This window comes from Planococcus citri, chromosome 1 (assembly GCF_950023065.1).
Source record: "Planococcus citri chromosome 1, ihPlaCitr1.1, whole genome shotgun sequence".
Taxonomy (NCBI): Eukaryota; Metazoa; Arthropoda; class Insecta; order Hemiptera; family Pseudococcidae; genus Planococcus; species Planococcus citri.
This window is the reverse complement of record NC_088677.1, coordinates 50,173,857-50,200,760: the sequence shown is the minus strand read 5'-3', so window position 1 is coordinate 50,200,760 and position 26,904 is coordinate 50,173,857. Positions and strand designations below refer to the sequence as shown.

General features: G+C 35.4%; 1 protein-coding gene across 4 annotated transcripts in view; it reads right to left on the bottom strand.

Annotated features, from left to right (window-relative positions):
* Positions 1 to 26,904, bottom strand: part of LOC135832507 (cysteine-rich motor neuron 1 protein-like) — a 275,113-nt gene that overhangs the window by 24,343 nt on the left and 223,866 nt on the right. Inside the window, exon 1 of one of the 4 annotated variants that reach the window (XM_065345796.1) lies at positions 8,555 to 8,574. The exons of the other annotated variants lie outside the window; for them this stretch is intronic. Within the exon in view, the coding sequence (XP_065201868.1) occupies positions 8,555 to 8,558 (4 nt within the window). The 5' untranslated portion in view covers positions 8,559 to 8,574. Of the gene's footprint in view, positions 1 to 8,554; positions 8,575 to 26,904 lie in introns of those variants that run through there. 4 annotated transcript variants of the gene reach the window in all.

Here is a 26,904-nt window from a genome sequence, read left to right as displayed (position 1 = left end):
ACAATTCAAATTGAAAAACCTCACTCTGTTTTTTGTTTTAGGGTCCAAACTATCGATTAAGGCCATTTTCAACCCGAAAACAAATATGCCGTTGCCTAGTGTTATTAAAACATACTGCAAGAAGATCCGTTGCTTGGAAATACTTTAAGCTGAGAGCGGATAAGAAATTTGCCAAGTGCAGGTGCGGCGTTATTTCAAAGTACTGCATACAGTACCAGCAATTTGTTGCAGCACTTACGAGGAAAACATGCAACGGTAGGCAAACTAATGCTTAGTATGTAATAATGATGATAGGCAATAGGTAAAACAGTGATAGAAACTTTTTCGAATGGGGGGCAATATTATTATTTTAGCGTTGCGAGCGGATTATTGAATTTTAAAAGTTGTTATAAATTGCCAAATGACGGAATTATAAAACTAAAAATCAACGTTGATGGGCTACCGCTGTTTGGCAGTTCCAAGAAAAGCTTATGGCCAATATTAATGCAGGTCGACGGAGATCTACGAAATGAAGTGATAATGGTTTGTAAGTACTGATCAAGAGATTTGATCGTAATAGGTAGCAAACTTAGTTCTCTTTTCATTCCAAAATAAGCTTTTGAATCTTGGTAATAAGTAATAATAACTATCATTGCCTTCAGTAAATTCTTTGCTTCAGAAAACTTCTTCTACCGATACAGGTAAGTATTGAAAGCGGAACATTCGCTTCGAATAATTAAAATTTCAAAATGATAGGAGTACTTCATAATTATCCAAATCATTGGCAGATAAGAGGTAGACTTTCGCAGAGAACGTCCACGCTTCTCAATTTGAAAACTCCATCTATTTAAGGTCATGGTCAACAATTCAACTTCTTGTATTGATTAATCGTATAAGCGTTCAAAGTGCAAACCTGCTAACGAGGATTTCGCCTCCTTTGGGAATCTTGCATGTAGGTACCTTATTTACAGAAGATACGATTTAGCACGTCGCACCGCTGGCCTTTGCGTCGATCGACGAAAAGGCAACGACAATAATCGAACATTTATACGAATACTTTGGACCACAGACAATACACGAGCAAGACTGGCATATTAAAACCACAGCCAAGCCCCATCATGAACTCTCGGGCAAAACTGCTATCTCATTCCCTCGACACAACTTAGGCTATGCGAGATAAATCCGTTAAATAAATATGATTTCTGCGGCGATAAAATTAAACGTTAAAGCCGTAACAATTCGGCCAAGCCGTTCGTATACAGTAGCTCGTAATAAAAACGTTAACCGACGGTTATTCGTAAAGCGATAAATAATATTAGTCCCAGCAGGTTCGATACATGAAGACCAAATTAGCGCTCATAAACGATATACGACCTAAGCGGCAAGAGCGGTACGCATTGTAAAACTAAACAAATTACGTTTACGTTTTTAATTAACCACAAACACACTCACGTAGCTACCTATTCCGTCATATATCTGTTTTGTGTACATAGATGAAGCGACCACAAGATACCAAAACTGAGTATGATACGAGCAGTATACGTGCATACAATTACATTTAAATGTACCTACTAGATAGACAGGTCTGGGTAGTATAGGTACTTCTGCATTTCACCCTTCGCCATGACTGGAAACTTTTATCGTTCACATTGGTACGCTCAGACTTGCGATATAAAATTTACAGAGCACATTACGTCTGTTCCCATGCAAATTGATCATTCAACTTGTACTTACACATACACACCTCCCAGTGGTAGAGTAGATTACTCGTTTCGTTTCACCTTACCCTTCGGCTCTTCATCCACACTGCGTACCTACACGTTCAAAATTTACGATTCTTCTCGGTGGCGGTTTACTCCAACACCTCGAACAGAATACGCGAGCGAGGCAGAGACTCGACGCACCTTGCAAAATAAAACGTTTCACATCTAATCTCATCTTTAATCTATCCAATCATCTCGAAAACACTAGACGAGCTTTAGAAAAGTTCATTTCGTACGGCTCTGCGTGTACGTTGCCTGCTTTCATTCCACAATACAGCAGATGAGCTTTCGGCAAGATGCACAAAAGATGAGAGTCAGAATACGAGCGAGATAAATTGAGAAAAGACGAGAGGAAGAGCCGGTAGCGATGAAACGGTCTCTTTAAAAAGGCTAAAACAAAGCCACCGGACCAATTCGGTTTCAAGCGTGTTATTTTCTACTCCGCTATCCAGTACTGCGATATATTATACGAGTACGAAAAATACCCCATTTCTGCAGCCCTACCCGCTTCGTGGTCTTGGGTCGTTTGAAACTTTCTTCGTTTTCTTAAAACTCCCGACTATTTTTCGCGTGTACATAACGCGATAGAAGAAAAGATTTTCTTATTAAAATTGCATCATCGCCTCCAGTTCACGTTATCCAAGAATAGCTTCGAGTAATATTCTACGTTTGTATTTAACAATGTAACAATGAGCGTTTTTATTAGACGAAATAACCGGTAGCGAGAGGAAGATTTTTACGAGTTGGTTTTCCAATTTTCCTACATACTTGTCTAATTTGTTGGCTGAATTTTGAATAAAAGTGCTTGATATGACTGAACATAAGATACGTAGGTAGGTATCAGATGAATTGTGAAAAAAAAAAATGTCAGGAGATTTTGACCAAATTCAGTGGAAACTTCGTTGCGAGTTGAAAGTCATCCGAAAAATTTTTCAAGCTACGGAGCTGAGGTGCCCCTGGAGCTGAGATGTGGGTCTTCAAAGAGGAAGACTTTTCGAAAATCGTGGGTTTTTAACGCTAACCCAACCTGCACTAGGAAAAATGACCTAGTTTCAAAAAATAGTAGGTACATATTTACTAGAAAATTCAAAAATCGTTCTTTCAAGGGTAAATCAGTGTTTTCAAAAAATTTTGTTCTCAGATATTTCGCATTGATTATGTCAAAATATCGAAAGATAGCATTTCTGAAACTGCAGGAGAAATATTTTGGAATACAGTGGTGTTAATCTGTTGTTCACTATTGCCAATTTCAAAAAATCGAGAAAATCGCTATAAACTCGTCGAATTTTCTCCAGTTTTTGTGATCGACAATAATGCTCAAAAAACCGGCTCCACTGCATTCCAAAATATCCTATTCTCCACGAGGTGCATTTTATTGACACACACGTCGGAACATCGGCGAACGAGCTCTGAATCTCGAAGTAAATAAGCCCACAGTTCGGTTCTTTTGGTTACCGTCATCTCATCACGACAATATTCCTTCTGGTGATGATAAAATTTCGATTAGAAAATTAGACTCATTCAAAGATGATCTCAACGAATTTATCGTTTTCAAAAAAAATTTACCGTTGTTACCTCGACCTAATCGAATGGTGTTTAAAAAAAAGCAACGAATCTAGTCGAACAATTCTAATTCTAATTGTTTTTATTATGTTACCTGTCATCATGATATTAGCATTACATACTTCGTTATCGTTACTTTTCAATTTTTTGAAATTATTCTAAGATACAACTTGTTCAGTCACTCACATTGTATTTTATTTCGATGAGTGTTAAGTGACTAGTGATACCCTTTGATGCTATTAAACAATTTCTTAGTTTGTTGTTTTTATTGATTTTAAAATTAAGTCATTTCTCATTCAAGTTTACATTTAGAACACTAGCTTATAAGTAGGTACATACCTACCACGTTCAATGTTCATTCAACATTTTTTATTCAAAAGAATATGTACCTATACTTCCATAGTTCATAAGGTGTTCATTTTAAATTGTGTTCCAAAATTTTTCATTATTTATACCGGGTGTCTGGTGAGTGAATGTCAATATTTTAGATTTGAATACAACCGGGTACGACTAAGAATAAAGGTTATATGAAGGTGTGGCCTATCTTCAAAATTGAAGGAGCAAAATAAGTTTTCAAAATCTAAGAGCTAAAATCCAACTTTGACCATGGAGGTCGGTAGTACTTTGAAAAATGAACAAAACGACAACATTATGTAGGCAATCCTGTCATCGTTGACCGTTGTTTCCTCTGGTTGGGTGGGATTCAGATGCCATAATTTCTTGCCTATGTCCAGTTGTGCACTCTGTTTCTGTTCAAGTGTTTTTTGTATCGCCGATCGCGTATCTCGTGGTGGATTTGAATTGTTTCGTTGTAAAATTGAATTAATAATGTCGAGAAGAAATAATAATATCCGTTTCAAATTGGAGGGGCTACAACTTATTTTCAATTTCAAAAAATCGTGATGAAAAAAAATATGCGGAAATGAATATTATCCATCAAAAAATGAACAAATTTTGTTACGATCACTTTTTTCATACTCTAAAATTTAAAACATTTTTGAAGCTCAAAAATTGTAAATTTACTGAAATTATTGACAAATCGAAAATTGTCGAGCTTCAAAAACTTCTAAAATTTTAGAGTAAGAAAAAAAATGATCATGACGAAATTTGTTTATTTTTCAACGTAGTATGCATGTATTGATTTCCGCATTCATTTTTTTCATTGCGATTTTTTGAAATTAAAAATCATTTTTAGCCCCTTCAATTTGCAAGTTAGGCAAAAAGTCATGATTGGTAATTTTGGTCACTTTTCCAAGTACTACCGACCTCCATGGTCAAAATTGGATTTTGATTCTCAAGATTATGAAATTGTATTTTGCCCCTTTAATTTTCAAAATAGGCAACTTGTTCATCTCACGTTTTTTTACTCGTACTTGCTTACATCCAAATCTGAAGTCTGTACCACCACTCCCCGGACACCCTGAATAACACACTTCATTCTCCACAGCAGTTTCAGAAATTATATTTTGCAATGTTTTGATACACTTACTACTTAGTAGACAAAAATTTGTGAGAATCCAGTGGTCTTGGATTTTGACGGCAATAGCCTGCATCAACGCAGAACTTCAAACACTAGCTCATAGCCGAATTTGATCCATTTTTTGATTAGCATCTAAAAACGTTCGGTAATAAAATACAGGCAGAGATAATATTTCCTACATTTTTTCTACAATTTACGAAGAAATACTTTCAATATTGGGTGAAAAAGTAGTTTCTAAAATTGTCAGTGAAGTTCAGAAAAGAAAATATTACTCTGTAATATTACTCGTAGATTCGTCGCAAGATTCTAAAGGCAACCCTACAGAAAGATTTTTGGAGTTCCTACCAAATACAGGCCATACTGGCGAACAATTGGCGAATGTTTTGCTCAAATTGTTGAAAAAAATATGATTTTCCACCTGAACTGTGCAGAGGTCAATCGTATGATAACGCAAGCAACATGTCTGGCATTTATGAAGGTGTTCAGGCAAGAATTACAGAATTAAATTCTCTCACTATATTTTTGTGCCGTGTTCTGCGCATTCATTGAATTTAGTTGGCTCTTCTGCTACGAATTGTTGCTAAAATTCAATTGCCTTTTTCGACCGTCTACAAAAAATCCACGTTTTTTTCTCAGCTTCGATACACCGCTGGGAAGTATCACAATTTTGTTTTAAAACTTAGTCAGATCTTGTTCATCAAACTTTTCGAACTTTTATTCATCTCCCACCTCCACTCCTTTAAACAATGATACCTATAATTTTTCATGGAATCAGAGCAAGGTAGCTAGAGCTACACGTACATGTAGCGAAACATCAGATATGATAAATTGATCGGTGTTTACGCGGTGTATTTAATACTTTAATATACATTTTTCTCTCATTTTTCGCAATTTTAAATAAATCGCAATACCACTCGCTGGCACTATTCGAGCCATATATCAACAGGCATAACCGGAGAGGTAGCGATGCTTTCAGATGAGGGCAGAGGGTGAAGAATGTAACCTCATGCTACACGGTTGCCTATGTGTAGTATATACACGCCGCCGTCATGTCAACGGCTTTACAACCCCTTCATTTACATGATAAAGTGTCAGAGGTCGGCCTCCTTCGCGCCACTTTCACCCTGGCCGACGTGCTTTTGGAATCAGCCTATCTGGCATTTTGTAATAATAACCATATTTTAACACACAATCTAGAAAATTTTCGGGCCACAGTTTACCGGTACGGTGGAAAAATTCGTTAGCGCTGTGGGCGGTTCTCTGCTGCGAAAACTACTACTCGTACGTACGTTTACACACAATGTGTTAATCTCTGTACACACGACGACGACGAAGCTTCAGCTTTAAGCTTGTTTTTATTATTTTTAATGCGCCGTTCGGCGAATATACTCGTAATATGTACGTATATACAACTACGCTACGTAGCGCAGGGCTATACGAATCTCTCGCTTTCATTTTAAGCTTTTTTGACGCGAGATTACAACAAAGCGAATGATTTGTATCGTTTTGTTTTAGGTACCATAGGGGTAGTCGATGAAAAACTACGTAGTCGACATCGCTCGAGTACCTCTACCCACCCTCTTAGAGAAAATAACGCCAGCATACCGCACAAACAAAGATACAAATATGTACACACTTCGGGAGAAAAAGCACGAAAAATCACCATCACTCGAAAACTAACGAAATTTATGGATGAAATGACGCGTGTACACAACGTTTTTCGGAGCTTTTCACGTGGAAAACATACATATACAGTCGACCGGTCCGTGTACATGTAGTCAGACGAAGCGTGTAAATTGGCTAAAAAGAAACCTAATTTTTCGCAACTTCGTATCGTAAATATCAATTGAGCTGGAAACTGTATACGAACGAAAAGCTGTCAACGTCGTCGGGTGCTTTTTCACCTCATTTTAGAACTTCTTTTTTTTTAAATATCCGAAGATCTTTGCTTGCAAAAACGGTTAAAGAAATCGAACAATTTTTCTCTCCGAATCATCACTAGCGAAAGGTGTTTGCGAGTAAAAATTCAAATGCGCTGAAGCGTCATATGTGAGCATTTGAAGCGATTGTTTTCCAGTTGTTTTTTTTTTCGAAAGGTGAACGAGAACAATGTGAGGACAATTTCACCCCTTTCAATTTGACTTTTTTAAGAATACCTTATCCCAATCAAATTCAAAAACTGACTGTGATTGGAAAAAAGTTTACTAAAAAATGATGTCAGCACGAGATGGCAATTTCCTCCAAAGCAAGACACTCTTGTGGAAAACTATACAAATTTTAAATCTTTTTCAGGGGGTTTCAAACATGAATTCAAAAATGAAAGAAACTGGTTCAAGTTACGATCCCAAACAATGCTGGAAATTATACATTAGATATCATTTCTGAAGCTGAAAAAAAGTGTTAAAAAACTCGAAAAAGTTTGATGAGTCACTTGGCTGGCTACCTATTCTTCTTGATAATTTAAAATTGGCGATACTGATCAAAAAATTGGAACCACTGTATTTCAAAATATTTTTCCACCTTCAAAAAAGATACATATTTTTCGAATTTGACGTTTTGGTATAATTATGCGAACGTAATATTCAAGTACCTAAAAGTAAGCGATTTTCAAATTTTGAAATTTTAACCGCTCACGGTAAAACTCTCAAAGTTGTCTAGAATTTTGAGAGCAATAACGTAGATTGATCATGATGCAGAATCCCAAATACTTACAATCATTCGGAACAGGACCATATTCTTCAAAACGGGTCATGTTGAGCTTACATCGAAAAAAATCACAATTTTTTTGTCAATTTCCCCTCTTAAAACCCCCATATCTCCTCTCCAACTTACCTACGAGACGAGAATTGTTTACGAATGACTAAAACTCAAAATGGATCCAAAAATATTTTTTAAATCTAAAAACCAAAATTTAGATTCTTGAATTATTTAATGACGATGGTTGCAGTCAGTATACATACCTATATGTATGGACTTGATTATTAATTAAGGTAATTCAACATTTTTTAAAAATTAGGTTAAGAATTTGAAATCTGAAGTGAGTTTAGTTCATGACACCAAAATTACTGTAAAAACAGTGAAAAAATTTGTAATCGAAATGTTTCTTCCGAAAGTGAAAATAAAAATCACGAAGACAATTTTCGACAAAATTTGCGTATCGTATAACTACATTGCAGTCCAGGGTGAAATACTAAATTTAGCAGCCATAGACTTACCGGGCAACTTTGCAGCCTCGAGTATGTAGTATGATGTCAAATAAATTGCCTAATTGAGATAATCGTAGGTACAGATTGGATAGACAATTATGTACAAGTATAACGAATTGATTTGAATTGACTTAATGATTCATTTTGCGAATGATGTGATATAATTTGTGAATTGGTCAAAGAGTCCCAGAGACAGACGTAGAACTGAAAGAAATGCGCATGCGTGTCAATCATCATTTTATAAGGTGCAAGCTATAGCCAAATTTTTACCCCAAAATATACTCGATGAAGTAAGTTGGAATTAAATGTACAATGTGAACAATTCACGTAAAGACTCAAATCGACTTAAATAATTTAGAAATACTCATGGTTCGTGAAAAATCTCCTACATCACTATATTCTCGAAATAATCAATGCAAGGATTGAATGGGATCGAGTTCCACACCCTACCCATCAACGACCAAGACTTCCATGTGGAAAAAGAAAATCATAGACTGATGGCCAAATAAGGCACAGGAAATCAATTGAAAAAAAATTCGTAAACTGAACAAAACACGACTTACTCATTCCTCGTATGTAGGTACATACTACGGGTTACAATTTTTCATTCATGGTGGAAATTTGAACTCACCTAAAACAAAACAAAACAGAACAGATACCATGTCAATTAGTTGATTTTAATATTGCTAATTTTGCCTCGGTCACAATGTAATAAGTATTAAAAGCCACACGAAAACACTCCAACATACTCGACCAAGTAGCTGGGGTTATAAGAAGTACCGATATGAACACCACTTATGAAAATTACCATTTTGGAAAAATCTTTACACGATGCGGCGAAATTTATGAAGCGTGAATAATATTTTGAACATTAGGTGGTTAATGCGTATAAAATGAAATAGCATAATACTCATATGGTATATCTAGAGATCTAGCTACTTCATATACATTCATACACACGAGCGGGTTAATTCATTAAATCAAAAATACACGTAGGTACATCATTAATTAAACATTTGAATGATTCGAGTAAGTACCCAGTTACCTCATTCGGCCTTTCTCCCTTACTCTTTTTCAACTCTTTCAATATGAAAAGACTGCTAGAAAGTAAAAGAGAACTGACGTTGAAAGCGAATACTCTTTTGAACGTCGTTTGCCACCGGTATGGTCCTTTTTAAGTAACTCTGTACTAGCTCGAAAGAAGTTAATTTTAAACGAATCCCCGTCAAAGAAAAGAATGTATGAAATGCTTTGATGAAAAACAGCATATAACGAACGTGCGCACAGCTAAGCCGCCAAAGTAGGAAAATATCTGACGGATTTTTTTCCTTTCTTGAAAAGAGAAAAATAGCGATGGGAAATTAATTCCGAGTCGCGATTACAGTTATTTTTTTGGATTTTTTTTTTTTTAATGAAAAAAGAGGTAAATTTTTGAGGTGATCTTTGAATAAGATTAGACACTTCTCGTATGGGCGGATTACCTACAGCAATTCGATGGAAATCAGTTTTTTCAGTAACTAGAGTATGAATAAAATCATCAATGAAAAATCTCCAACAGAAAAGTTTCAATCTGAAAAAAATTTCCATAACCACCAATACTTCGCTCATAGATTCAAATCGTGATTCAATATTCAACGACAATTATCCGCAACACACGACATCCCACTCCCCTCCTGCTAAAAAAGTTGATAAAATCTCTCAAAATTCGCCTACTCATCCGCTACGAAATTTACACCAGCTGTAAATTCAATACTTATCAAAGGTAAGTATAAATTGCAAACCAAAATAAAAACGTTTTTATTCCTTGAATTACCGGCCACCGTGGCGAATCTCTAGGTCTTCCGAGTACAAATACCATATCGTTTCGCAAATCAACCGGCTCTCGTCATAATTTAGTCGCCAACCTACGAATTATCATCGGTAGTAGTAAAAATGCAAATTAAGCGACGCAAGGTGATTACCGTGCATCAGGACGCGTCATATGTAGGAGTGTTTTGAAAACTCGTGCCGATGCCGCACACCGCACTGTTCACTGTTCACAATACCGGCACCGGCAATTTTTCATACCATTATGGTTTATGGACACTTCTTAAAAATAAAGAGCCACACAGCGAGCGTAGGTGGCGTTAATAATTCAGGTACGGTATGCGTCTGCATTCCATCACTCTCTCGTCATCGCAAATAATCCCGCAACAATTGCCAAAATTCCTCGATAGTCCGAGTATAATCGTCCATTTGTCCATTAAGTACATATCGGAGTTATTGTCCGGTGGCGTCTCGTCGTATTCAGCGTCGATGTAATTACTCTAGTTATCAAGTGAATATAGTTTTTTACGATCCCGTTCATAATGGGTTATTTTATCGTAAACCGCACCGATTAGGTAACTCAGTTTTTTTACGGATAAATTTCGAAGAAATTTTGTACAAGACATCTCACGATAATAGACTGGAGCAACCATCAGTTAAAAACCTTCTTCTCACGGCAATGATCAATTTGAAACTCCAAGGCAACAGAAACGAGAGACTACGCTATGTATTATGAGTAGCTGGTGAAAGTGGGAGTCATCACGCTGGATACCCTCCACATCATAATCTTCATTTCGAATTAAAAATGTGATTTTTAAAAATTTCACAAAAACATATATTTTTTTTTTAAATCTAGAATTTTCCTAATTTTTGTCCCGAATTTATTTTTAAAAATCAACCAAAAATCGAAAAATGCACTTCACCACCTGAAATTTTGGATGGTACTATGTTTCTGTATGCTCTTTCGATTCAGCGTTGTACAGCTCAAAAATTTCCTTCCCGGTTAAAATTTCTTCCAAGGTGGATACTTTCAACCCTCCATAGTTGTTTGATGAAAAAATCAGGATTTCAAAAATTGTTTTACAGCTATTTTAGAAACTCTCCTTCTCAAATATTTTTCATCAGCATAAATTAGCGAACATTGCAGATTTTTTGGACTCAACACAGACCTCTGTGGATCAAAAACACAAAGAGGCAAAGGCGGTGCAATAGTCGTTATTTTCAAAACGATACACAGAGTTCAAGTATGTGAGTCAGCCTAAAGGCTCGTCAGTAATCTGAAAAATTTATAGGAGTATTTGTGTTATTACACATCCAACTACTAGGAAATCAATAATTTATTAGGTTAGTAGCGAATGCGACGATATTAAACGTCGTCATTTTCACGGTCATAAACGAAAGCACCCACGACGAAAAATGAAAACATAATTTCGCCATCAATCTCAAATTTTTCATTTATTTGCCAATTTGATGTTTCAAATTTCTAATCATAACTGTTTATGGGGATGATTGAAATGTTGTACAGGTTACCGTATTCAAACGTATAGTAAAAAAAAAGCGTTTTTTAAAAAAATTACTTCACCTTGAGGATACTTAGACCAATTCCCTTTGCGCTTGGAGAGCTCAATATTTTTCTGTGTAATCTCCTACTCAAAGTAAATTTTTCTCACTAAGTGCGCGGTTATAGTGGAGCGTAGCTGCGCGACGAAATACTGCCTCAATGCAAAAAATAAATGATGTCAAATTTGAGTTTTAATAAATTTTTCAATAATAAGTAATATTGAAAATTACATATTTTCCAAGTAAGTAGTAGTACAATTTACTACTTGCTTAACTTTTGCAAACCGAAATTTCCGCGTACTACAACTGCAAACGAAATGAATTAGACAGAGAAATGTAGCTGGCGAATACGTTACGACTTTTATGAAATATAGGGTAAGAAAAGCAAAGACGAAAAACTCTTTTTTGAGTATATGAGAATAATGACGAAAAGTTCCCACTTAGTAAAAACAAACTCATGCAGAACGATTCGGATCACAAACAACCAACAACCTTTAATAAATGTGTAATTATAAGTGCGATAGATGCACCAAAATAGATTTTCATTACTGGTATCATGAAAGCGCGTTTTCCCGCTGCTGTTTTGCTACACGAAAGAACGTCTTTTCAGATAACGCATAAAAAGTATTGTTTAGTGCGTTCATAAACTAGTCCTAGGGCTGAAAAGTTACTTTTCAGTCCTAGGTCTAAAAGCAGATTGTCATGCGCATGCGTGAACACACTACAACATGCTACAGCATACGACATACCGCTAATTTTCTCAATGCTGATTGATGCTGTTGTGTTATTGTTATTGAAGTTTGTTTCGGTGGTTTTGATTAATCTCAATTTAAAATCGATATGGAACAACAACAAGGTCGGAATAATGCATCCGAATTAGTTCGTTTAGCTGCTATCGCTAAGGAAAATTTGCTGCCGCGGAAATCAAAAGAGAGATATCAAGCAGCTTTCAATCAGTTTTCGAAGTGGCTTGAATCTTTTGGACCAGACGTATCACTTGCCACAGATGGTGAAGATATTCTACTCGTTTATTTTGAATTGTTGAGCGAAAAATACGCCCCCCCAACGTTATGGTCCATTTATTCGATGCTCCATACAACTATGAAAGTCAGGATGGATATTGATATAGAACAATATCTTTCTGTAAAAGCCCTTTTGAAAGCGAAAAATAAAGGCTAGAGTCAACAAAAGCTAACGTGTTCACAGAGGAACAGATTGCGAAATTCATAACGGATGCTCCAGATCACGTATATTTAGCAGTAAAGGTGAGTAACTGATTCATCATCATTAAATTACTTACATTCACAGCAGAATAAAAAACTTTGATGTAAATACCTACTGAAATATTTGGTATGTTTTGTTGAAGGTTGCCTGTATTTTTGGGATCCGAATTGGTGATCTAAAAGAAATTGGGAATCAGGCTTACTTGGTCCAAATTCCTGTTACAAAGAATGGACTCCGAAGGTCGTTCACTATAAATGAACAATACTATGACACTGTCAAAAAATATAAAAATTCAAGGCCACGAAGTGATAAATTGACGACTGACCGCTTCTTTCTGCATTACGAAACAGGCAGATGTGTTGCTCAAGTGATCGGCAAGAACATATTCACCAAAATGCTTAGAGAGATTGCAACATTTCTAAATTTACCTGATCTCCAAGGATTTAAAGGTAAAATACTACTTACTTAATTACATTCGATTCACTCATCATTCGGTTTCAATTTCATCAAGTTATCAAAACTATAACACTAACACGATCAACTACTGTTCACAGGTCATTCGTTTAGACGAACCAGTGCTACCTTTCTTGCGAATGCGGGCGGTGATATGCTTGCTATAAAACGACTCGGTGGCTGGCAGTTCACAGTTGGATACTGTTGCCAGTGGTTATGTCGAAGATAGTTTATTAAGTAAACAGAAAACGGCTAACTTGATTTCTAGTTCTATTAGAACTTCTGCTTCTACGATGACTGCAACTGAAACTACATCTGCAACGAGTACTTGTTATCTACCAGTCGCTGATAACACAGCATTGTCATCATGTAAACAGAAAACGGCTAACTTGATTTCTAGTTCTATTAGAACTTCTGCTTCTAGGAATACGATGACAGCAACTAATACTACATCTGCAACGAGTACTTGTTATCTACCAGTCGCTGATAACATGGCATTGTCATCATCATCATTATCGGCGCATCCGAAACAAGTTGCTGTTGTAAAATGCAATAAATTCCGGCCAAAAAAGCCCATGTTTTCATCACAGCAATCGCAGGTTTCAGAAACAGAAATCAATATCGATTCCGATCAAATTATTCCTATTGTAGAAGCAAACATCGACGAAGGTAATCGAAGTGTATGTGATTTCAGTGATATAGTTTTATCTCAGACAGATGAGTTAGATTCGTTTATCGTTGAAGAGCTGTTGAGCCAAGGCCAAACCCAGAATACTCAAGTATTGAGCCAAAATAACCAAATTAACAATTATTTGGTACAAAATCCTTCTTCCAAAGTGCCGCCGACTGTTCCGAATAATTATAACTTCCATAATTGTACGGTCACTTTTAATATATCTAACTAGTGAAGTGAGACTGAATACCTAGTTTTAATCAATTCTATTATTTTTTGAAGTATATTCTATTCTACATTGTAGTACCTATGTAGGTAATTAATATTTAATTTCTTCAAAGATATTTTTGTTGTTTTATTTTGCGATCGGAAGTTTATTTTCGATTATTTTTGTATCTAAGTATACGTACCTAAGGTAAACAGTTGTGATTTGTTTTGTTCCTCTCAATAAAGACATTCATGTTTTTTTTTTGCAATTTTTAGTAGACTAGATCATTTTTTCTGGCAAAATATTCTGAAATGATCGAATGATTTGCGTTGTTTCTGAATGAGTAAATGCGATGTTTACTAGGTACTCTTATTCAGTTCAGGGTAAGTACTTCTCTCATAATTTTGTTTCATTTGAACACTTCATCATTCGGATATAAAAAACGGTATCTAACAAAGAATGATAGTTGAATTCAACCTAAAGCACTTGTTTGTTTCCTGTTAACAACTGAATTATTCCCTTATCAGTTCAAGAAAAAACTACAAAACTCATTGAAAAACTCGAACATATTATTTACTTGAAAGTTTCGAACAAGGTACTGATTCCCAACATCCCAACACACCATTATTACCTACGAGTTCTTCTACAAAAATTAAGGAAATGAACGATAGATTACAGAAATGACCAAAATGAAGGGTTCGTATGTGTTCACTATTCATATCATATCCGTACTGCTTCTATTTTGAAATGATTTTCAACTCAAAAAGAAGAGAGTGTAGCTATGGTATAACTACAGATTTCACCATCTACATAATTTTTAAATCAATCACACAACATTAATAATTTATTTGGCACAAAATTCACTCAAAACTCACATAGTTGCTTGAAGTTCCGAACAAAATACTGATTCCCAACACACCATTATTACCTACAAGTTCTACAGGAAGTGAACGGATCATTTATGTGTTTACACTGTTTACAATACTATTTAGGTATCACTTCTGTACCGCATCTAATTTGTGATGATTTCTAACTTGAAAAAAAGAGAATAGAGCTACGAGTCGCACCATCTAATTCATGAATTAATCACACAACATAAATAATTTATTTGGCATTCCAAAAATTTAATTGATTTGAAATTATTCGCGAAGGGTTTAGTAATAACTTGCAATTTCAAAGTACTACCGAAGTGTCGAATAGCAAAACAGCAGAAATGAAAACGCGATTCCATGATACACGTAATGAAAAATATCTTACAATGCAAGCACCGATCGTGAGCATTTCATGGTTCGGCTCGGTCCGTAAACTTTCGCTCGCCATGAAAACGCTCACTTTCGGTGCCTGTATGTAATAAATATACTATTGCACTATCCGACGTAAGTGGTTACAATACCAAAAATACTTTTGTTATTTTTCTTCGATCAGGTGTATTTCAAGTTCCTATGGTGAAGTGTTTCAAACTGTTATGGTGAAGGATTGGAGGTTCTCTAGGTTTCCATGTTGGGGCTACATAAGTTGCTTCGATGAGTGTAATAGGGTATCCTTGAGCTTTCAAAGAAAAATCATTTTAGAACATGAAAGTTGTGTAAAATCTCAAATCGTTTATTTTCAACAAAACAAAATATTATTATAAGTTGGAAATTTTCTTCAAAAATAATTCAGCAACATAAGTAAAGACCATTAGACAAAAGCACTTTTTGGTAACATTCAAAATAATTGATAAGAAAAACAATTGCAATAACGATAGAAAAAATGGTCATTTGGCATTTCTCAAGTTGAGCAAAAATAAAAACTCTGTGAAAAAATGAAGCTTTTAATTTCGCCAAGTTTTGTGTCATATTTCAGTCCGATTTCCAACAAGATTTTATGACTTGATGAAAAATCCTTTTTTAGCGACTTGGAATTGTTTTCCATCTTTCTTTGGACCAAGGCATTTTTTCACAAGTTTTATTTTCCCTCACAACTCGGGAAATGTCAGACGACTTTATCGTTACAATGATTTTTTTTTCTTATTCATTTTCAAGAAATGTTCCTTGTTAAAAAGTGCTATAGACTAATGTTTTTTACTCGGGTTGTTGAATTATTTTAGAAAAAAAAAATCCAATTTATGTTCATTTATATTGTTGGAAGTAAAGGATTTGAGATTTTTCAAAACTTATTTTCCAAAAGATTTTTCTTGAAAAGCTCAACTTTTTTGTGATTCGGTCATTATGCACAGTACCCTATTACCAACTCTGATGCAATTTGTTTCCCCAACATGGAAACCTTAAGAACCTACGACGGATCTTTTTTAGAGTAATTTTCTCAGTCTCCAATCCGACCCGAAGGTGTAGATTAATCATTAATTACTCAAATTATCTGAATTGGTAGAAATTTCTCACGCACAAATCACTGTAATTAACTTGAGAAATAATAAACAGGACATTTAAACAACTTAAAAAGACAATCTTTGTTTGTTTTTAGGCCATACTCTTGTAGAACTACAGCTACAGAGGGAAGGTGGAAATCTGTAACTGCGGCTAACCATTACATTGACAGTGGTTTATTCATAAAGAAGAAAACAGAAAATTGATTAGGTTGTCGATTGATATATCTGATAAGAACCCAAATCTATACTGAAGCTGATGTATTAGCAAATATGATTGATAATACTGAAAAACCTGCAGTTCCTAATCCGCCGAAGTCGAAGTTGTCGCAGTCTGTTTCAAATTATGTCGTTAATAATGAATAAGACTCGTGTAGACGAGCAGGAAATGTTTTATGACAAATTGGACAAACCCACCGTTTGAAAATTCGGAATTTTCAAAATTCATGGCACCCCTCCGCTACTTTAGACCGAAGACGTTTCTTAAGAAAACGGACTTGACATCAAATGACTTGCCACGGGAATAGAGCTGCTGTTGAAAGTCAGTTCAGAAACCTTCGTTCACTTACTTATGAAGATATTTCTGACGATAAGGAAGATTTCGAAGATCCGGTTAAATTCTGGATAACTGTATCGAAAATGAGAACAGCCGTTGGTGTCCCTGCATTTGCCGAATTGAGCAGTTTTGCTATCCGAGGACTTTCGCTACCTATATTTAACGCCACTTGGGGAGCACAAAACTACTTCAATTCAGAAGATAGTCAACCAGTTACATATAATAATGTGTTTTGTTCCTCTTTCCGAGTATTATCTGCCATTGAATTCTGGCAGATAATTCCTAGAACTCGTTTGTGTATGATGAGAACTTCAGGAAAATTTCGATCCACTCACAAAAACCATAAAATACCATACCCCAATGCAAAAAAAAACATCATATTTGTACAATTCAGTTTTCCATCTCCCCTCAGATTAAAGGAGATAGGTATAGATAGGAAAAAATAACATTACGCACTACTACATTTTCATCTTTTTGTTCTCATGATTAAAACTCTTGCATAAAACCTCATTCTACCCGATTTCCAGTGAAGTAAACTGCGGAAATTATTACCATCAATAAGTCAGCCCAGTCTTTAAATGTAAATCACGACTTTGTGCGGCGAATTGAAAAGTTTCTTTTCCATATGATGCTATCGCGCTCAAATAGACTTCGAAATGAGAAAAGTTATAGCGCTGTTATTGATGAGTACACATTGACTACGCATACATCCACATCGTCGCGAATAGAATAGGTTTTCTTTCGCCATCCAGCGAGCGCAGTGCCATCGAGATACCACTCATCGGTATCTTTTCGTATGTGTGACATACTTATCCCACTACACTACTACCATTAGATAGTACTACGGCGCATCATTGTTTAAACATCGCCAATAATATATACTATGGTAAATGTAGATTCGAGTAAATACCATAGAAAACTATAATAAATATAGTACGTGAGGTTTTAGTACAACAAGGTGCATTTCTTCGTTCGTTCCGAGGTACGCTTTTGTGATTGCAAAAGCGCACACTAACCCGAAAAAATATAAAGTTATGTGAAGCGGAAATTAAACATTTGTTTACGACATCGTTTATATATTTTTCGATTCTTTTGCTTTTTTCTCTCCTCATTGCCTTTTCTCAAGAAAAATACTATCTATTCGACCTAACCATTCTACCCTACACACACATATGTCGACCACCTTTTGATATTTCTAAAAGAAGGTATCAGCCTAGTGTAGGTTAGGTTTATGGGCATGGGCATAGTACTAAAGTTGGCATAAAGTTAGCCCATAGGTGATTTAATCTCTTCAATTCGTGTCCGCACGAAACGCGAAGAATTTTTCAAAACATTTTATCATCTAAGCTATCTTATTGTATGAAAAATTTTACGATACCGACAAACGAGTATGTAGTGGTTAATTATATTTAAACATCGATAGGCAGACACGAGCGTGTAGTGAATATACGACAAGAACATGGTAAAGATACACACACACGCTGCTGTACCATCAGTTAGTAAACAACATGCACATAATTACCCCGACCGTCGTATAATACATTATTATTAGCTAATTAATGGGACAATTGTGTACATTATGTATTGGCTATTCAATACTTAATATGCGATTCGTTGGTATTATTGGAAAGAGACTAGTGTTAATTGGAAATTTGATTGATGACGCAGACTCGTAAGTGCTAAAGGTTTTTTCTGTTTCTTTTTTTTGTCATTCGATTTTACGTATGTGAAGAAGTACTTACCCAAGCACTTATACTATGTAGTATAACACATTATTTACGAGAATTTATGTTTAAACTAACATACAATGTCGTTAAAATGCAAAACAGCTATCGTGTTCAATTAACGAGTAATTGAACGTGATTACAGATGCATCTGTTCAGTGTGAATCGTGATTGAATGATTGAATGCGACGAGCGTGATGAAAAAACATACTATGTATGCGCTCAATTCTAGCCACGTAGCAGAATACCTACATCGGGACCTACTCGCAATAGAGCTCGATAAGAAAAATCCATGTTCCAAAGTATCCCTCAATTTCAGGTTTTAAAGCAAAGTAGAAAAAAACAGACTGTGAGTTCACTTAGATCAGTGCTCGTAGATACTCATTTTTTCCGAAAAAAGTAACCTTAGTAATCAAAAAATTAACAAAACACAAGCAAAATATTTAAATGCAGAATAAATCACCCAAAACCCCAGAATTTTTCGTTTTTACGAATTAAAATTTAAAAACAAAACTTGGAAAAAAGTAAGACTTTTTGGAATTTGTTTGCAAAAAAACAAGAAACATTTAGCAATTTTATACAAAAAATGAGACTTCTTGAGAATTTAGGCAAAAGGCGAGACTTTCAGCTACTTCTGGCAGCAAGGAGACTTGGACACTAATTTTAGAAAAAAGCAGGGCTTTCTTAGTAATTTTCGGCAGTTTGACTAACAAGCGGAAATTCTTGACTGGTAATAAATTTGCGAAATGCAAAACTGAAATACTTTTTCGCGATTTTGTCGAAAAATCCATCTTTTTCATTTTTGGCAATTTTTGAAAATTCCTGCCAAAAAACGAAACTTTTGGGATTTTTTGAGAAAAAATGAGACTTCTTAGAATTTTTTGTAAGAATTATTAAATGCATGTGCAATAGAAAAACCTAGGTTCAGTTTACTTGAAATTGGCAATGAACGCAACCAAGACAACGTCAACAACGGAAACGATGACTCGTATTTTCGAGACAAAGTAATGGAATTTGTTGAACAAGATAAAGATGACGACGAATATGATTACGAATGAACCTGAAATGGTGCAGAAGACGAATGAAGAAAACTCTGATAAGGATGTACAAAATTCAACTACCTACTGAGACTAATGCCATGGAAGTTGACAATTTCAGTATCCAAAAATTCCTACATTCTCACCCTCCTTTATACCTATTCATGGCTCATCCAACAGTCCACCCAGTATTCTATACTAGATACCTAACAATTTCGTTAACTTATCTGTGCACTTTAATTCTACACTTGGTATTTCCTATCAAGCCAAACAACACGTTAATTAAAACAACGCCGACCCGCTTCCATCCTCATTACATCTCAAAAGGAAACCTTCGCAGCACGTGAGCTTTCCACATTTTGGCAACTCTAAAACATAAAAAACACGCACGTCGCTGGCGCAGGCACACACCGCCTTTGGCTATAATCGGCTCGATGTTAATCTGATTTAACAAAACTTTAACGTCAATTAAAACAACGCCGAACGCGGTAAAAGTAAACGTAAGGCGAATGATTTTCAATGCTATGCCATCTCCTCCCCTTCCTCACTTGCTACCCAGAAACTCGAGCTAATTTCAAAAACAAACCACCAATCAGACTTCTCTCTAGTCTGAAAATTTTCCAAAAACCTTTAGCTTGCATTTCTCGTACTCGTCGAGTACGTAAATTTCGCTGGTTCGATTTTTCGCAAATCGAAATCGACGCCAACGCTCAATGGTATTACGCCCTTACTTAGAGAATTCAACCTTTCGAAAATACCCGACCAATTTCACCGACGTTTTATCCGATTCGAATGAGTAAATTTAGCAATAAGCAATAATGAAAAAAAAAACCAACGAGTTGTTGACCAGCGCGGCGGGTTAAAGAGGAGGAAGCATTTCAATCTTTACCTGCTTTTGAATACCAACATATAACGAATACTTTCCATCCAACGAACGGGTCGAATGCTATGTATATTTCATCTCGATGAAGATTTGAGGTTTACAAAAAGAAGTAGAATAAAAATACGCGTGAACGAAAAATTGCTCTTGAATCGACTTCCAAATCGAAATTCCAGCAGTTGAATTTCAAAGCGACTCTCTATACATATAATTCATTCCATAGCTCTACTAACCCCTTCCTCAACTCTCTTTTACTAGTGGAAAAAACGACCATCACTGCAAGGAGCGTTTTCTTTTTACCATTGGTAAATTAGAAAATGAGTAGGTAATTTCGTAAATAAAAAGTTGAAAATTTGTAAGATATTACGACGAAATTAAATTTATCGAAACGCTTTGTAAGGTTATAAAACTTGAGAAAATCAAAGCGAATGGTATTTTTCCAGAAAGTTAATTTGGTAAAATATTTTCTAAAATTCGGATTTTATTTATCAAAAATTAAATACCAAAAATTAAAAGAGATTAGTAAAACGAAAAATAGCGAAAATTCAATCTTCGTGTATTTATTATGAAAACAGGACTTCTTTTCAATATCCAAATAATTATATTGTATAAAATTAATATAATAAAAATAACTCGATCCCGGATACGTCCGCAGTAACCATTTTCATTAATTGAGCAACTCGTTGAAAATTTTTCAGTCTACAACTATACATACGTAGATAGGTTGGTAGGTATAGGGGTACACGTGTACAAAAGAGGGACTTTATTGAAAAAAGCAATTTCATCAGTTCCACGTGAAAGGTATTTTTTACGGCAAATACCAAACATCGTTCAAGTTATATAGAAAAGTATATCCATAATGGAAAGTACTCGGTATAGTATTCGATCTGTAAACGAAAGATTGACTCCATTTGAAAAATGTCACCATAATCGTATCACGACGTTTGGATTTCAATCCGACGGAAAATTTTACTCTTTTTTAAAACGTAAATAATACATTACGAGGTCAATAATAGCAGTTTTCTTCGCTGTTGATGAATACAACAACAACGTACAGGGTGTTTCGAAAAGACCTTTCTTTTTATCAAGTTGCGCGATATTTTGAAATTGCGATAACTTCATTTATGAGTTGATGGAAATGTTGAGATGTATATCACGAGAAAAGCCACCAAAAAAATGAGGATGAAGTTAGGATATTATGTACAACCTTCTCATCAAGTTTCAAGAAGTTGGACGTTCCTGAATCAACTGCAAAAAATCAAATCTTTTAGGTTGCATACTTTTCAAAAAAACGGCATACATGTGATGAAACAGAACACATTTTTGTGCTCGTATGTACTGACAAATTTTTTTTTTTTTTGTGCACGAACATTGAAATTACGCCTTTTTTACCTCCCAGGGCTTGTTCTATTGGAAATAAATTGCTGACAAGGGAAGTTTCTACTATCCATTGGGAGGTACATTACATATAATTGAATTAAAAAACTACGTGAGTAAGGAGGTTAAAAATGACCCACATGATGACTTCATCGTTCATTTTAGATCTCACCGTTTAAAATCTGATGAAAAGAACACGTAGTTTTACAAAATCTGGTTTGTTGATGAAAAAAATACCCATCACGGATCTCATCAAATTTTGAATTATTGAAAAAACCTGAACCAGGAAGGTGTATTCTAACTGGTAGCAAAAATTTTGAACCAGATCAAGTGAAATCGAAAGCGTATGCAAAAATACATCATCGGCCAAAATTTCAACGTCGAAGTGAATTTTTTGGTTTTTGGTGAATTTTTGAAAATCAAAAGGCCAAAAATCAAAATTTTACCAAAATAACTTAGAAGGCTTAATTTTGGTATGTCCCTTATTTCAGTTTCGAACCGTTTTTAGCAGTTCCGGAAACTCCAATGGAATTTTGAAAGTAGTACATAATTTTCAACTAACTTCACTTATTGAAGTGGAAATCAAAATTTCTTCGTGTAGATACAGATTTCAACATTTTGAATCGATTGAAAGAGGTTTCAATGCGGAGCTGTCCAGCCATTTTTTGAGAATCATTCTAGTTTTGGAAAAAACACCTTAAAATATTCGCAACTTAACATTAGCAGGAACAAACGAGTTTATCGCTCGGTAACGACCTATTTAATAGATTACACCACATTTTTCCAAAATAAGTTTCTGCTAGTTTGAAATCGTACATTTTCAAATTTTCAACTACGACATTATTGAAGAAATAAACGGTTTCGAACTGACAGAAACCGGCTCTGAAAAATGGCGAGAAATTTATCAAGTGGACCATCATTCCATCAACAAGCACCAATCGCGTTTTTACGTACTGAAGTTGAATCGAATAGATTTAAAGATGTTTTTTTGAAAGCTGGAATTTCCAAAAAGTGGCCAAAGGCTCCAAAACTGCTTGAAACGGCCTTCAATCGACTCAGCATGTTGAAATTAGGCTATACAGTAAGTTTTAGCAGCCCTCTTCCATTAGGTAAGCTTCTGTGAAAATTCAAACAGTCGAAATTCCCCTGCAGCTCCAGAACTGCTGAAAACAATTCGAAACAACCGTTTTCAATCGGTTCGAGGGGTTAAAATTCAGTTTTCTAGTTCAATTTGGTAAACTTTTGCTCGTGATGTATTTTTGACCCAAAATTGATTTTCCAAAATTCACCATAAATTGAATAGGTAATGCATTTCAACTCCTTAAAATTTGACTACTGATGTATTTTTGCATTTTCTCTATCCTGCTCTGTCCAGGTCAAAAAATTCTTTACCAGTTGGGATAGGTACTTTTTCTGTAATGAATCCAAATGTCGATAGTGTTCCAACATTCAAAATCTCATTCTTGGTTCTTCCAGGAATGACGATGGTGGGGCTTAGGATGATAAAGAAAGACCTCATAATTCTAAACATTTCATACGAGAGAAAAAGGAAATTGGAACAACGTTACAATTGAGAACGTTCCTGGTTGATTTCGAAATCTCAGCAGGGGACCAATTCGTCCTTTTCAACCAGCTATGCTCTTAATAAAATTCCAACTCGTTTCCTTGCTCGCTCTAACGCTTCGGGGGAAAATTGCTGGTCGATTAACGCCTTAGAAATGCAATTCTCCAGAACAGAAAATTTGTACCCGTTGATAATCAGTAAGTGCTTATTTTTATTCAGCATCAAGGCAACGCTGCAATATAAACGAAAAGTTCAAACGAAAAACAATGAAAATACTCTCTTTTACATAAAAAGGTGAACTTTTAGAAACATCATGTTCATAAAAGGCGCCTCAAACCCATCTCGCGAACCGTGATCCTTCTCCAACTCTTCAGACATTGATTGAACGAGTAAGATAAGTTCAACCATAATGTAACTTACATCGAGATGATATCGTTACTTTGTGCAATACACAGCGCACATCGTGCTCATATTCGACTCCAAATCCCAACCCGCGATAAAAAATCTAATTGATGGTTACATTGATGTATGACCGTTGTTACACGAGAATGTTTCTGGTCCGCGGTGAACTTTTGGCGCTTTCTTAAACGACGAGCCTCATCGACGATAAAAGATTTTCCGCGTGTTTTATAAATTAAAACATTCGAGCAGTGGTTTCATTATCGTACCAAGAGCCAGAGCAGCAAGGAGCAGAGAAAAAGAGCACGACCTCAGCAGAAAAGTTTACTTTTTCGTTATACTTACACATTTTACGCCAACTGTTTACTTTTAATTATAAGCGAGTCGTCTTAAATTTCTTCTCAAGATTATACTCCATTTTCAATGCGCGCTCCATAAAAAGTAAACTAGTTGAATCGAAATTTTGTGCGTGGACCAGATAGCGCCAAGCGTTAATTAAATTTCTTAAAATCGTTACGTAATGCAAACCTGCTCTCCACGGTGTGTATTCTGTATGTATATACAGTATAATTATTCTTACACCAGCCTCAACTATGCTCGTCTTCTCTGCACATAGTATCTTGTTTATTAGACGTCGTCCCTCCATGTTTTTCCTGCTTTTAGCTCCCTACCCTCGGTGTCGCGTTTTTGCGACCTAATAAAATTATTAAGCCGATAATTTTTAATTAAAACGATGATGATTCGGGCGTGTAATAGAAAAACCACGTCATATCGTAGCTCGGCGTTGGTAAACAAGCTGAGCGTGAATTTTTCAATTTTTCATTACACAACGATGCCATACAACGAGACGATCTTTTGTTTAGAGGTATTTACTATAAAGGTCGAGCTTCAATTCTTGGTGGAATTTTTTCTAACAGAGCGTACAGATTAACCAGCTAGTATGACAACTCGATCAAGAGAATCGCCTCGGATTAGATTTCCCAGTTCGGATATTAAAACGGATCAATTTCGAATTTAAAGAACAACATGGACAAGAAAAATTCATTTTCATTCAATATTAGTTGAATTACAGTCAAAGTAATAACAGTAGAATTAGATTTGCCTCTATTACTTGGAGTTATCTGGATTTCAACGAAAATTGGCGAAGAACTACTTACAAAATTATCAGCTTTCTAGCCGGTCACGGGGCTGAACGAGGAGTCCTCCTAATAGGGGAATTTGAAAAAAAGAAATTTGTTCCAGTTTTGGATAATACGAGAACGTATGCAATACCTTTGTCGCGCGTCGGTCACCCCCCCCCCCATAAAAGTTATTTTTCGAGTTTCTAAACCAATCTGATCCATTGAATTCAAAATTCAAGACCACTTTTCGCCGCCTTTGAACCATTTAAAGACTAGAGGATCACGAAAAGCACGATTTCTCGTCATTTTTACAGGACTTTTTCGCCATTATAAATTCCTTCAGCAGAAAACTAACGCCGGATTCGTGTTCAATGGGCCAAACTAATCCGATCACCACACTTTTTACAATCATTTCGACAATACATGCCCAAATTCACTTTTTTAGTATGAATTTTTTCTAGAACGAACTAAAATGAGAGAAAAATTATGAATTCAGAAAATATGATCAAAGTGATCGCAAAAAGATGTTTATCGTGGTGTTTCAACTTGCTGAACGCGAATCCAACGTAAATTTTTTGTAAAAAAAATGTAAAGTTGATGAGAAATTGTAATTTTCAAGTGGTAGGGCTGAAAGTCATCTTGAATTATTTTGAATACAGTTAAGTCAGAAAAGTTGAGAAACTCGAATCGCAACTTTCTTGGAGGGGAGGGGAAGGAGGTAGCCGACCTACTGCATAGCTTATACTATACCCAAAAGTTTTGAAAAACAGTCACTTTTCTTTCTTCATCATCATCATTGAACTTTGACCCGGTGAGCTGTTCAGCCCGAAATTTTGATGATGACTTCGAAAAAAAATTTAAAAAATTTCAAATCTTTGGGTCAACGTTAAACTTGCCTAATCACAGTTGAAAGTTTCAAAAATTTTCTTTGTCGAAAATTTTTTTTGTTCAAGTGGTTTGTGATGTCTTTAGTACTTGTATATAATACCCTTTGAGCCATCAGAAAAGCTTAATGTTCATTTTCTTCACGTTTAAAGAGCTCCCAAAGGCTCAGAGTTTTCCTTCAAAATGATATTTTCAGAATATCGTTTCAAGATGGCACTTATAATCAGAATTAGACAACTTATTCACATTTGTAGGTGGTCAACTTGGAAAAATCACATACAAAACCAAAAAAAACGAAATAAATGTATTTGAGGCATTCTCAAATTTTTCAAACTTGAATAAGAAAAGACAAGAACAACAATTCTAATTGATTTCTGGTAGTCGGGTGATCTCACTTCCAACTGAAAAGCAATTAAGTGTAGTGAGAACAAATGGGAATTGTTTGCCTGAATTTACATCCAAAAAGAAAAATGTATCAACTTTTGAGATTTTCTTCGCAGTTACAAACTTTGATATTTTTCAAAAGATTTTTAGCCGGAGAGGACTTTTAATTACTTCAAAAAATACCTTCATTCCGACTGCATGAACTCGTGTCTCATTCCGGATCCGCGGTTAAATCAAGTAAAAATTCAAATTACGAACCGCCGGTTCGTTTACACGTTTAATGATAACTATCGTGGTTTTATTTATTCAAATGTCGAGCAATTTTTCCCGACTGCAGTGTGGGTGAAACAGTAAACGAGACGAAGGGCTCAGCGGAACTGTTATTTTTAAAACGCCGCATCTTTTTTAAAATGAACCACCTTAAATTTCCTTTTATGAGCTCGAATCGTAATAACATCTTGAAAAATATTTTACTGAGTTTAAAAACCCGAAAAAGAGTAGAAAAAAAAGAGAACTGAAAAATTAACATACAAATGAATATTCATAAGGATTCCGCTATAAAGAGATCGGAGAATATTTTTGAAATATAAAAAATTTTGACTCGGTCTTTAAAGCGCCGCACCGAGTGTAGGTATAAAGCTCGAGTAATGTTTTTTTCTTCCTTTAATTTTTTTAAATACTCGTACATCGCTGGTTA